The 12,841-nt window shown below is 47.3% G+C and overlaps 1 protein-coding gene across 4 annotated transcripts in view; it reads left to right on the forward strand.

The window, feature by feature from the left end:
* The window catches only part of TRANK1 (tetratricopeptide repeat and ankyrin repeat containing 1), a 100,317-nt gene that overhangs the window by 52,341 nt on the left and 35,135 nt on the right, over positions 1-12,841 (forward strand). For all 4 annotated transcript variants that reach the window (XM_032409026.1, XM_032409025.1, XM_032409027.1 and 1 more), the window contains 4 exons: positions 2,454-2,615; positions 3,557-3,811; positions 5,588-5,764; positions 6,195-9,110. In XM_032409026.1, coding sequence (XP_032264917.1) covers positions 2,454-2,615; positions 3,557-3,811; positions 5,588-5,764; positions 6,195-9,110 — 3,510 coding nt within the window. The remainder of the gene's footprint in view (positions 1-2,453; positions 2,616-3,556; positions 3,812-5,587; positions 5,765-6,194; positions 9,111-12,841) is intronic.

Here is a 12,841-nt window from a genome sequence, read left to right on the forward strand (position 1 = left end):
TTTCCATTTCTTTTTCTCTGGAGGATGGTGCTAAAGTGGGTCTTGCTTCTCTCTGGCACCTGAAGGTCTCTTGAGTAGAGGGCAATGAGCCCCTGAAGTCGGTGTGTGTATGTGTGTGTTTCTTGTGTTCTGACTTGATTTGTTGAAAGGTGACCCAGGTGTGCATCAGAAGGCACAGCAGATAATGTTGGAGCTCTGCTTAGATCCCCTGGATCCCTTTCACCATTTGTGTGCCCCTCGACGTGGGGGTGCCTTGACTTTGGGAAGCCAGCACCTAAGGCTTCCTCTCAAGGAGAACAGCGTATGGAGCCAGTTTTGCTGGGGCTCATTTAAACTAGAAGTGCCTGAGGACTTACATCCTCCCAGGGCAGCCTATAGCCAGTGATAGATCGAGGTGAGAATTTGAAAGCCCGTCTTCCTGGCCTTGGATGGGGATAGCTGTGAGGGGTACTCTCACTCCAGAGCTTCCCTGGGCCATCAGGCAAGACCACCTGGCTTCCTTCTGACCCCTAATCTGCTTCCCACCCATCACCTCCTTCGTGAATTACTTGCACACAAATCCTTGACCCAGGGCCTACTGCTGGGAAACCTGATGAAGGTAGATGTTTTTCATTTTTTTCTCATTTTCAAATAGTCCATCTCTTTTAAAGTGTTCCTCCTTCGTTGGAACACGACATTGAAACTTTGTTCATCTCTGCACAGTGTGACAGCACCTAATGCTGTGGGCCGGGCCCTTTTCATTGGGTGTGAAAGCACGTCCAGTTTTGCTCCCTGATAAAATACTCTATTTTAAGCGAGAGTGCTTTTTGAGTGTATCACCTGATAGCAAATAAAACATTTGCCCATTTCAACATTCTGTCGGGGGTTTTTCTAATCATGGCTACTTTCTCAAATAAACTGAACCAAGGGGATATTGTCTTCCCTTCTTTGGCCAGAGAGGTGGCTCCTTCCTCTTGGGTTTTTCTGCTGGCCAGTGAGACGCGTGGGTGGCTGGCAGGTGGTGCTAAGCCCTCCTGTTTCTGTCACTTCCCTCAACTCTTATGTCAGTTATCTATTGCTGTGTAACAGACTGCTCCCAAATTTAGTTGCTTTAAACAACAAGCATTTATTTCGCTCGTGACCCTGCAGGCCAGCAGTTTAGGCTGGGTTGTTCTCATAGCTTTAACTGAATTCCTCCAAGAGGCTGTGGTCTTGCTGATCTTGGCCAGGCTCTTTCACATCTATGGACCCTCAGTTTGGACAACCGGACTGATTCCTCTTTGTTCTATGCTGTCTCCTGTCCCCCCGAAGTCGAGACTGGACCTGTTCACTTGGCAGAGGCCAGGGTCTCAAGAGAGTGAATAGAACTAAGCCAGGCCTCTTGAGGCCCCACCTCAGAACCAGGACAAAAATCACACTGCATTCTTTTTTTTTTTTTTTTAAATTTTTTTATTGTTATGTTAATCCCCATACATTACATCATTAGTTTTAGATATAGTGTTCCATGATTCATTGTTTGTGCATAACACCCAGTGCTCCATGCAGAACGTGCCCTCCTCAATACCCATCACCAGGCTAACCCATCCTCCCAAACCCCTCCCCTCTAGAACCCTCAGTTTGTTTTTCAGAGTCCATTGTCTCTCATGGTTCTTCTCCCCCTCCGATTTCCCCCCCTTCATTCTTCCCGTCCTGCTACATTCTTCTTCTTCTTTTTTTCTTTCTTAACATATATTGCATTATTTGTTTCAGAGGTACAGATCTGAGATTCAACAGTCTTGCACAATTCACAGCGCTTACCAGAACACATACCCTCCCCAGTGTCCATCACCCAGTCACCCATCCCTCCCACCCCACCCCCCACTCCAGCAATCCTCAGTTTGTTTCCTGAGATTAAGAATTCCTCATATCAGTGAGGTCATATGATACATGTCTTTCTCTGTTTGACTTATTTCGCTCAGCATAATACCCTCCAGTTCCATCCACGTCGTTGCAAATGGCAAGATCTTATTCCTTTTGATGGCTGCATAATATTCCATTGTATATATATACCACATCTTCTTTATCCATTCATCTGTTGATGGACATCTTGGCTCTTTCCACAGTTTGGCTATTGTGGACATTGCTGCTATAAACATCGGGGTGCATGTACCCTTTCGGGTCCCTACTTTTGTATCTTTGGGGTAAATACCCAGTAGTGCAATTGCTGGATCATATGGTAGCTCTATTTTCAACTTTTTGAGGAACCTCCATACTGTTTTCCAGATCACACTGCATTCTATTGGTCATACCAAGTCTGGAAGCCAGGCTAGAATCCAGGATGGGGAAGAGAATAGGCTCCACCTCTTGATGGAAGGAGACCCGAAGTCATGGGGCAAAGAAGGGGCTCCGCGGAGGGGTGGCAAGCCGGGGTAACTTTTGCAATCTCCCACAGCTGTGATCTCTGTATTCTGAGGCATCGTGTGCTTGTTTTGCAGGACTGAACAATGGTGACGGACCTGTTAGTGAGACTGACATTTTCCGGAAGGCCTCTGAGCAGCTGGTGAAGTACATGAACTCAGGAAGCCGGCTACTGCCTAAAAACTTTCTGAAGCAAGAAGTCGTTCAGAGGTTCTTGCGCCTTCTTTCTTCTCTGCAAGGTAACTTTCCTCACAACATTTAGTTGTGCCAAAGATGACTTATGCCTATTAGAACTCTTTTCTGACATCTTTAAAACAATTAATTAAAAGCATGAAAGTGATGAGCTATGTGTGAAACATTCAAATAGCACAGAAAGTTATTCAGCAGAAAGTCCGTATCATCTACCCTGAACATTAGTGCCTAAGTCCCATCTCCAGCGTCAGTCTCTGTGTCTGGTTTTTCATGTATCCTGCTAGAAGTACTTTTGCCTATACGATCCCTTTTTATTTTATTTATTTATTTATTTTTTATTTTTTAATTTTTTTAAAAGATTTTGTTTATTTGACAGAGAGAGACACAGCGAGAGAGGGAACACAAGCAGGGGGAGTGGGAGGGGGAGAAGCAGGCTTCCCGCTGAGCGGGGAGCCCGATGCGGGGCTCTATCCCAGGACCCCGGGATCATGACCTGAGCCAAAGGCAAACGCTTAATGACTGAGCCACCCAGGCGCCCCTTAACTTTTATTTCTGTAGAGCTTTCTAGGCATTTACCGAAATAACCTGATAACTGCTATTCTGTTTTGTCTCCCTGTATTTCAGTGCTCCTTAAGCAGAATACTCTTAATATTATGCAAAACTTAAGCTGGGCTCTTGCCCTTCTGATCTTAGTAGAATGCCCTGACTCACGTAATCTCCAAGACAGTCAATTCTGCTCTCCTGGGCCAGGCTCTACTCCCCTTAAAATACTTCTGACCTTCCCAAGAAGGTCACACCTCCGGTGCTTATACCGACATTTATGAGTGGTTGAGTGCTGCCCAAAGTAATTACTTGCTTATATTTCCCCCAGAGGTTAAAAATACCGACGCATAATTCTTGTTAATTACGCCTAAATGTGTTGGGTGGTATCTGGGGCAGGAGTCATATGAACCTTTTTGGGAGTGTGGTGTATTCTTATTTTTGAAAGAAATTCCTCCTGACCTGGTCTGTGACATTAACCGTGACTGCGCCAACACCTTCATCAAGTTTTTACTGGAGAAACAGAAATGGCCGGAAGTGCTTCTGTTGCTGACCCGCAAAGTAAGCGGGGAGCCACCGCTGGGAGACTGCCTCATCAAGGGCTGTAACTTCTCAGACCTTGACCTCTGCGCTGTCATCCCCCGCCTCAGCGCCTGGGACCCTCGGAGGATGCAGCTCCTGGGCTGCCTCATCGACAGTGGAGGTGAGAATGCTCATGATGGACACTGGGGACTTGTCCCTTGGGACACCACTGGTACTGGCTCTTTCACTTGACTTTGGAGACTCCTTTAAATTCTGGCCCATTCTCTTCCTCCATAGCTTCTCATTTTGTAACAGCGACCAGGTTAATGCCCTGTTAGTGGGTGCTGGCCTTGTAGGAACTCTGCGTCTTTGTGAACTCTAGTCACCTCTGTTGTCTTTTCTTCTGCCTTGTGTGAGAGACCTCAGGTGCGTGCAGGGGGGCCCTTGGCCCCGGGTGTGGCGCACAGGGTCCTTTCCTCACGACTCCTGGCTGGACTTTTCCCTGCACCCAGTATGCTGCGTGAATCCCTGTCAACTCTCCAGCATTCTTTTCTAATCGGCGGATTAGGATTTGAGGTGCTTCTTTGTAAAGAAACAGCCGAATAATTGGTGGGTGGATACATCTACTGCTGTAATCAGCGCAATCACACTTGGCTGGATGTATGTCTGGAGAGAGCCAGCATCTTGCTGGATTGCGTTTTTTTTTTAATTTATTTTGTAAAGATTTAATTTATTTATTTGAGAGAGACAGAGAGAGAGCATGAGTGGAGGGAAGGGCAGAGGGAGAGGGTGAAGCAGACTTCGGCAGGGGCGCCCAATGTGGGACTCGATCCCAGGATCGCGAGATCATGGCCTGAGCCAAAGGCAGACGCTTGACTGACTGAGCCACCGAGGTGCTCTGGACTGGGTTTTATTTTAAAACTGATTTGGAAACACCAGCCTCCTCCTGCCCCCAATTCCCAACCCTCTACTAATGCCACTACTAGTTGTGTGGCCTTGGGCATGCTATATCTGCCTCCATCTCCTTGTTTATAAAATGGGAACGATAACAGTCCTCTTTCTCAGGGCTGTTTTGAATGTTAAATGAGCTCACGCATGCAGGTTCTTGGAAGAGCACTGCGGCCGTGTGGTTTTCTGCTTGCTCGGCTATTTAAGAGGGAATGTCCTTTATTGGTCCTTTGCTCTCAAAGTGCTATACCAAGCCTTTGGGCATTGGCTGTTCCCCACAGGTTCCAAGAGGTCGATGGAATGCCTCCTATAGTTTATTTCTTCAAAACCATTCCTCGAGTGGAATGTTACTACCTTTGCCTGGAAACTGCGGCGGTCATGGGCTTCCTATTTTATTCCTGAGTCAGCCAGTGCTTACGAAGTGCCTCCCTGGAATCGGTTGCTGGGGACCAGGGACAAAGTGAAAGTGTGGCTGCTGCGTGGGGGTGTGCGGATCACAGGGGTGCAGGTCAGGGAGATTGCGGTGCAGAGGGGATGCATGGACCGAGCTAAAGGGAAGCTGATGTTGGGGGTGGAGAGGTGTCAGGGAAGATGCCATTTGAGGGTAGATGGGCATCCTCAGGAAGAAGCGTCATAGAAGCAACGGACGTAGGAAGCCATGCTCCTATCCCCATCACCGACTATGTATCAGGTAGGGTGTTAGGCAGCCACTGGGGTTTCCGTTGTTCCGGGCCCTGTCCACACTCCCGGGCAGGGCTGAAGACAGAGCCCTGGGACACGAAGGGGAGCAGGAGAGTGGGGAGAGGCACGGCCCATGAATGGGACACTGGAAGGAGTTGGGCTTTCACTCTGAGGGCTCTGGGAAGCCTTCGCCTCAGAAGTCGGGTCAGCATCAGCTCTTCCCTTGGAGTATAAGGCAGACGTTCCCTCCTCCTCAGGTGAGCCAGGTGGTCACTTGGCACAGGGTACATCCCTCATGGGGATGCGCCTTTCTCCTCTGCCTTCTCAGCCTTGCCCAAGGGTCTCCACGACAGCCAGGAGACGCCGCTTGTCATGTGCCTGAAACATGAGGACTTCGAGCTGGCATTTCTTCTCTTGACCAAGGGTGCAGACCCCCGCAGTATCTCCCTCACAGAAGGTGATACTCCTTTGCATGCAGCACTCCACATCTTTTTAGACATCAAAGGTAGGCCTTTATTTTTTAACCAGTCTTTTCTTTGAAGAGGAAGCCGGATATTAGAACTGATGCTATGCTTTTTCATCTTTCCTATTGGGAAAACCAACGATCTGAAAAAGGACTGTTTCTTGGTCAGGCCCACCCATTATCTCCTGGCCCCTCACCCACAGCTGGATGAGAAGGAGCAACCATCATGGTGAATGGTCAGGGTGGGTTGATTGAGGAGGATTCTTAAGTTTCAAAGTTGGCTGTCCTCCAGAAATTGGCCAGATATCCCTTGGGAGCAAATTGTCCCTGGTTTTCAACCACTGGCTTACCAAGTGCTTGGGGAGGTGTGGCGTTCTGATATGCCCCTGGCTGGCATCTCTCCAGATCCAGGGGTCTCTATTCTCTGGGAAGAGCGGCTCAGCACTCAAAGCGTTTTATTTATGTCTTTCAGCTGACATCGGTTTTAACTTCCTCAGCTACCTGTTGGATCTCTTCTGGTCCAACCCCACTGAATTTTGCTACCTCAACCCCAACAGCCAGGACAGCAATGGGAACACGCTGATGCACATCATCTTCCAGAAGGGCATGCTGAAGCGCATGAAGAAGCTGATAGACCTGCTGGTGAAGTTTGACATCAACTTGAACTTGAAGAACAAAGAAGGCAAAGACGCGAGGCACCGGATTAAGAAGAACGATGCTCTGCTCTTGGCCTGGAACAAAGCTGTGATGGAGAACAAGCGGAGGAACCGGCAGGACTCTGCTGCCCACCCGGGGAAGCTCCCGAGGCCCACTGCCTCTGGTCACGTGTCTCAGCTCAAGTCCCAGGGTTCATCCAAGTCACTGCCATGCAGCATCCCTGCCAGGACCCTGCCCGAAGGAACCATGGTTCCCGACAGCTGGGAGACTCTCCCGGATGCCCAGGAGATGAGGCAGGAGCCTGGAGCTGTCAGGCCCTTCTCTCTGAGAGACCGCCTGGTGCAGGACATCATGGGTTTAATTCAGCAGGTTGAATTGGATACGCCCCTCTCTGAGGACTGTCCTCAGGACTCTGAGCCTCTGGAGGCAGGCGTTGGTACAAAAGTAAAGAAGGACGAGCTCCAGCGAGCCCTGGGGCCTCAAGGCTCTGACTCTAGTGGGAACAACCACAGCGTCCTTGAGGCAGGGGGTGGATGTGCTCAGGCAGACCTCGTGGCCTCGCAGCTCATTCCTGCTGGCCACAGAGAGAGTGAGGGCAGCGATGATCCGGACAGCTGGAACACGCAGGACATTGAGGCCTGCCTCCAGGACTTCGAGAACATGACGTGGGAGATCGAATGCACTTCGGAAATGCTGAAAAAGCTGTCCAGTAAGGTCATGACGAAGGTCATGAAGAAAAAAATCATCTTAGCTATCCAGCAGCTGGGGAATGGCGAGTGGACGCAGGGCCTGCAGAAGCGGCTGAAGCACCTGAAGGGAAGCATCCAGCTCTTCGAGGCCAAGCTGGACAAGGGGGCCCGAATGCTGTGGGAGCTGGCCATTGACTTCTCCCCTCGATGCAGTGAGAACCCAGAGAAGATCATCGCTGCCACAGAGCAGAACCTGCACAGCCCAGAGAAGTCGGGTCGGGTCTACACAGAAATCATTCGGATCTGGGACATCGTCTTGGACCACTGCAAGCTGTCGGACTCCATCAGGGCCATCTGTAGTGCCTACAACCGGGGCCAGTCCTGTGTCCTGCGGAAGAAGCTGAAGGGCATCCACCAAGGCCAGATGTCAGCCAACGTGAAGGTCCAAAAGCGCATACCCCGCTTCTACGTGGAGGACACGGAGGCCGAGAAGAGCCGGGAGCACGTGAACCCCGAGTATTTCCCACCGGCCAGCGCGGTGGAGACGGAGTATAACATCATGAAGTTCCACAGCTTTAGCAACAGCATGGCCTCCAACATCCTCAATGACACAACAGCGACGGTGGAGTACCCCTTCAGGGTGGGTGAGCTGGAGTATGCCGTGATCGACCTCAACCCCAGGCCACTGGAGCCCATCATCCTCATTGGGCGGAGCGGCACTGGGAAGACAACTTGCTGCTTGTATAGGCTGTGGAAGAAATTCCACATTTACTGGGAGAAGGCTGAGCAGGCAGGAAGCCCGCTGCTGACCAAGCAGTTGTGGATGAAGAGAAGGTTGGAAGTGGAACCCGGAAAGGAAGGTCCCCGGACGGAGGAAGAGGACAAGGAGGAGGAAGAGGACAAGGAGGAAGAGGAAGGTTCCATGGAAGCAGAAACAGCGGACAGCATAGATGAGGAGCAGGATAGCGAAGCCTGTGCCGGGGGATCCAGTGGGGAGCCGGGGGAGCCTGGCCAGGCAGTGGAAGTGTGCGCCACAGAGCATCCCCACCAGCTGGAGCATTTACATCAGATCTTCGTGACCAAGAACCATGTCCTGTGCCAGGAGGTGCAGAGGAATTTCATTGAGCTTTCCAAGTCTACCAAGGCCACCAGTCACTACAAACCACTGGAACCCAATGTCCACAAACTTCAGGACTTAAGGGACGAGAACTTTCCTCTCTTTGTCACTTCCAAGCAGCTGCTTCTCCTGCTTGATGCTTCTCTGCCCAAACCATTTTTTCTGAGAAATGAAGATGGCAGCTTGAAAAGAGCCATCGTGGGATGGTCCAACCAGGAAGAGTTGACCATCCCCAATTGGCAAGAGGATGAGGAGGAGGCCGAGGCAGATGGGGACAATGGCGAGGAGGATAAAGCTGCAGAAACACGTACGTGTGACAGTGACCCCCGGGTGTATGTGACATTTGAGGTGTTCACCAATGAAATATGGCCCAAAATGATCAAAGGGAAAACCTCCTACAACCCCGCACTGATTTGGAAAGAAATAAAATCTTTTCTGAAGGGGTCTTTTGAGGCCCTCAGCTGCCCCCAGGGGAGGCTCACAGAAGAAGCGTATAAGAAATTAGGGAGGAAGCGGTCCCCCAATTTCAAGGAAGACCGGAGCGAGATCTACAGTCTCTTCTGCCTGTACCAGCAGATCAGGTCTCAGAAAGGTTATTTCGATGAAGAAGATGTTCTGTATAACTTGTCCCGGAGGCTGTCGAAGCTCAAGGTGCTCCCGTGGTCCATCCATGAGCTCTATGGCGATGAGATTCAGGACTTCACCCAAGCCGAGCTGACACTGCTGATGAAATGCATCAATGACCCCAACGCCATGTTCCTCACGGGGGACACGGCCCAGAGCATCATGAAGGGCGTGGCCTTCCGCTTCAGTGACCTGCGCTCTCTGTTCCACTATGCCAGTAGAAACACCGTGAACAAGCAGTGTGCCGTCCGGAAGCCCAAGAAGATCCACCAGCTGTACCAGAATTACAGGTCCCATTCGGGTATGTCTGGCCTTTGTGCTTGCCTGCAGGGGAGGTGCTTGGGCATCATCTTGCACTGCTTTGGTTAGGCTTTTGTAGCTGAAGTAAGGAGAGTATGTTGGAGTTTGTTGGGAAATGCACCCATGAACAAGAAGTCTTACGGTTTCTGCCGCTCGTCATTCGTAGATTGATAATTCAAGCTGTGGTTGAATGGAAATTACATTTTAGGGACCTTGCCATGACATGAAAACATTACAGGGGAACATTTAAACTGCTTTTGTTAAAGCACTTTGGAAGCACATTCTTGTGCCAGTTTTAAGTCATTAATTCCCAAAGCGGCTTTTCTCCTGAGGAGAAGCCAAAAAAGAGGCCTAGGGGGTGGTGGGAGATAGCACACACTCAGATGCTTTTAACTCGAACCTCAGTTGTGCCCCTTCTCTGGGCCAGATGTGATGCTAGGCAGCCGATGTAGACCACCCCTACTTCATCCTCACAACGACCCTGCCAGGTAGGCAGCCTTCCCATTTTACGAAGGACGCCAAGGCACGCAGGGTTTGAAAAACACAACATCCATGCCAGAATCCCTCCTTTAGGTTTATAAAATGCTCACACAATTCACCTCCTGTGTCCTGCATGTCCATGAACAATATAGAGTATCATTTTACTTTATTTAATGGGATCGTGCCAGACATATCTTTCTGCCACTTTGTATTTCTGCTTCATGTTACATTTTGGGATTCTGCATATTGATGATGTGGAGCTCTAGACCCTGCATTTCTAACTAGTGTTAGCATTCCATTTTAGGGCTGTACCACAGTTTGTTACTCATTTTCCAGTAATGGACATTAGGCTCCTGGCAGTTTTTCACTGTGACATACAATCCTGGAGCGAACCTTCCTGAGCTTCTCTCTGGATCTATGTTATATCCTCTTGCTTTACTCTTGGAATGGGTGTGAAAGGACATCTGGTATAGTTTGAATTTCCATTTTTTTGAGACGTGGTGTCTTTTCGTGTGTTTACCGGTGATTCTGTATTCTGTGAATTGCCTGTTCTCCTTTGCCTACCCTTTTAATGAGTTGTTTTTCTTACTGATTTGTTAAGAATTCTCTATGAATTTTTGCCTTTGCATCCTTTGTTGATTATAAAAATTGCAGAGCTTATCTTTTTAACTTTGTTACAGTAAAGGGGCATATGAGTGATGGTGTTCTTTAGTAGGAAGATACTTTAAAATTTTAACTTATGAATGTTTTCTTTTACGATTTGCTCTTTGGTGTCTTAAGAAATTTTTCTGATCTGGAGTTAGTAAGATATTCTCCTATATAATTTTCCAATGGTTTTAAATTTTGCTTTTTATATGTAGGCAGGTATTTAAATTTGGGTAAATTTAAGTAACTAAATTTAGTCTATCTAAAATGTACGTGTGGTGTGACATTGTCTTTATTGAACTAACCCTTCTCTGATCTAATTTTACTTTTTTCCATATGGAGAATCTGTGCTGACACCATTCACTGCTTGGTGCATCCTTGCCTCTGATTTGTAAGGCTGCTCTTCTTGTGTATCTGGGACTCTGTTTCTGGGCTCACTGTTTTCTTTGATTTGTCTCATTTGTCTGTCTTGTACTGTTAGCATGATATCACATTTGCCATAGTTATCAGATTCTTTTTTTGTAATGTTGACCGGAATTTCATTGAATTTATTGCTCTTTGGGAAGAATTCACATCTTTACATCATCGGGATTTCTGAACCATGACCTTGGCGTTTTTCTCTATTCAGGTCTTCTTTTAGTGCCTGAAATAATATTTTATAATTTTCCCCAGACATTTTACACAGCTGTTAGATTTATCCTAGGGATCTTATACTTTTTGTTACTATCAACGGCTGCCTCTTTTTCTTTTCTTTTCTTTTACATTTTCTATCAGTTATTACTGGTATAGAGGAATGCTATTGGTTTTTATATGTTGATCTGGTCAATCTAACAATCATACTGAACATTCTAACTTTTAGATTTTGGCATTTTTCTGCAGGTAAGGGCAGTCTTTATCTTCTTTTCTATATTTATCATTCATTTTTTCCTGCTATATTTCATTGGCTAGGGCCTTAAGCAGAAGCTTTAATAGGCATCTGTGTGTTATTTCTGAAGTTAATGGGAATATTTTTAATATTTTACCATTTAAGTCTGATGGTTATTGTAGGGTTTGATAGATGCTCTTTTTCTCGATGCAGCTCAGGTAGGCTGTGGTTTGGTGGAAAGAGAAAATACATGCATAACACACACACACACACACACACACACACACACACACGTTGTAAAATGAGATTAAAATTCTGATTTATTTAGCCAAGGAGTCAGAAAATGATTAGAAGGCAGGTGGCCTCCTAGAGTGTAGCTGCACCACACAAACTCAGCCCAGCTTGCCAGGGCTCTGGAAGTCCTCCCTGAGGTCGCATTTGAAAAAAAAATCACAGGAGCTGGCTGGGTCTGAGCAGTTCAACTTCTTGTTCTTCCGTGGTCTTATACCTGGGACTCAGATTGTGTAGTAATTTATTCTCTTAATAGGAAATGGAGCCCTGGCCCTCGTTCCTCTGTTCAGGAGACATTTCCTGAGTTCCTCCCCTGCTTGGCACTGTGTGTGGTGCAGAACTCTTTCTGTCCTCAGGAAGTGGCACCAGTTTTCTGTTGTTGGACCCAGTAGAAGGATCTGGCATGAGTGGTTGAATGAGCCCCTCATTCTGATTGACCCTCTGGTTCAGTGCCACTGGTCTGGGGCCAGCAACCTTTCTGATTGGCAAAACAAAGCATGGCCGAAGGGCTGTTCCTGGGAGCGATTTTGATGTTTCTGCTAAGTAACCCGTTAGGACAGTGGCTACATAAACCCCATGTTGGAACGGAGGGAAGATTGTGTGTATATGTTTCTGTGTATAGAGCCAGAAAAAGCCCCAATCATATGTACTAGATTTTAGGGACTTTATAAAACACCTAAAATGTTAAAAAAAAATCACAAGCAACCTGTAAGTCCACTCACTGCAAACGTTTTGTTTCATTTCCTTTTGATCTTTTTTCCTTATAGACATTAAATGCATGTATCATACACACTGTAGTTATTGATCATGTAGTGAATATATACTATGTTTAGTGAATATTTTCCCTTATGTTTTTTTCTTTTTTTAAAAATTGAGATTCACGTAGCGTAACATTCACCCACTTAAGATATACAGTGTAGTGGTTTTAATATATTCACAAGGCTGTGCAGCCATTACCACTACCTGATTCCAGAACATTTTCATCACCCCAAAAAGAAACCCTATACCATTAGCAGTCACTCCTCATTCTCCCTCACCCCCGCCCCTCTGGGAACCACTAATCTACTTTCTGTCTCTATGGATTTGCCTATTCTGGACATTTCATGTAATAGGAGTCATACAATATGTGGCCTTTTGTGTCTGGCTAAGTTATTAGCATAATGTTTTCAAGGTTCCACCATGGTGGAGGATGTGTCAGAGTTTCATTCCTTTTTATGGTGGAACCATCTTTTATTCTTTGGGTAGGCTCATTTAAAAATTATTTATCTAGTTTCTCTAAAAGGGCATTTCAGTGGATTCCCATTTATCACTGCAATCGACACTTCTGTGCCTTTTTCTGATTCTCCCATTAATGTACATCTCTGGCCTTTGCTAGCTTTTAAAGAGGAGGGAACCCCAGTAGCAGCTGATTTGCTTAGATTCGGCAGTTTCCACTTGTGCTCCCGACTGTA

This window comes from Phoca vitulina, unplaced genomic scaffold, assembly GCF_004348235.1.
Source record: "Phoca vitulina isolate PV1807 unplaced genomic scaffold, GSC_HSeal_1.0 scaffold10, whole genome shotgun sequence".
NCBI classification, from domain to species: Eukaryota; Metazoa; Chordata; class Mammalia; order Carnivora; family Phocidae; genus Phoca; species Phoca vitulina.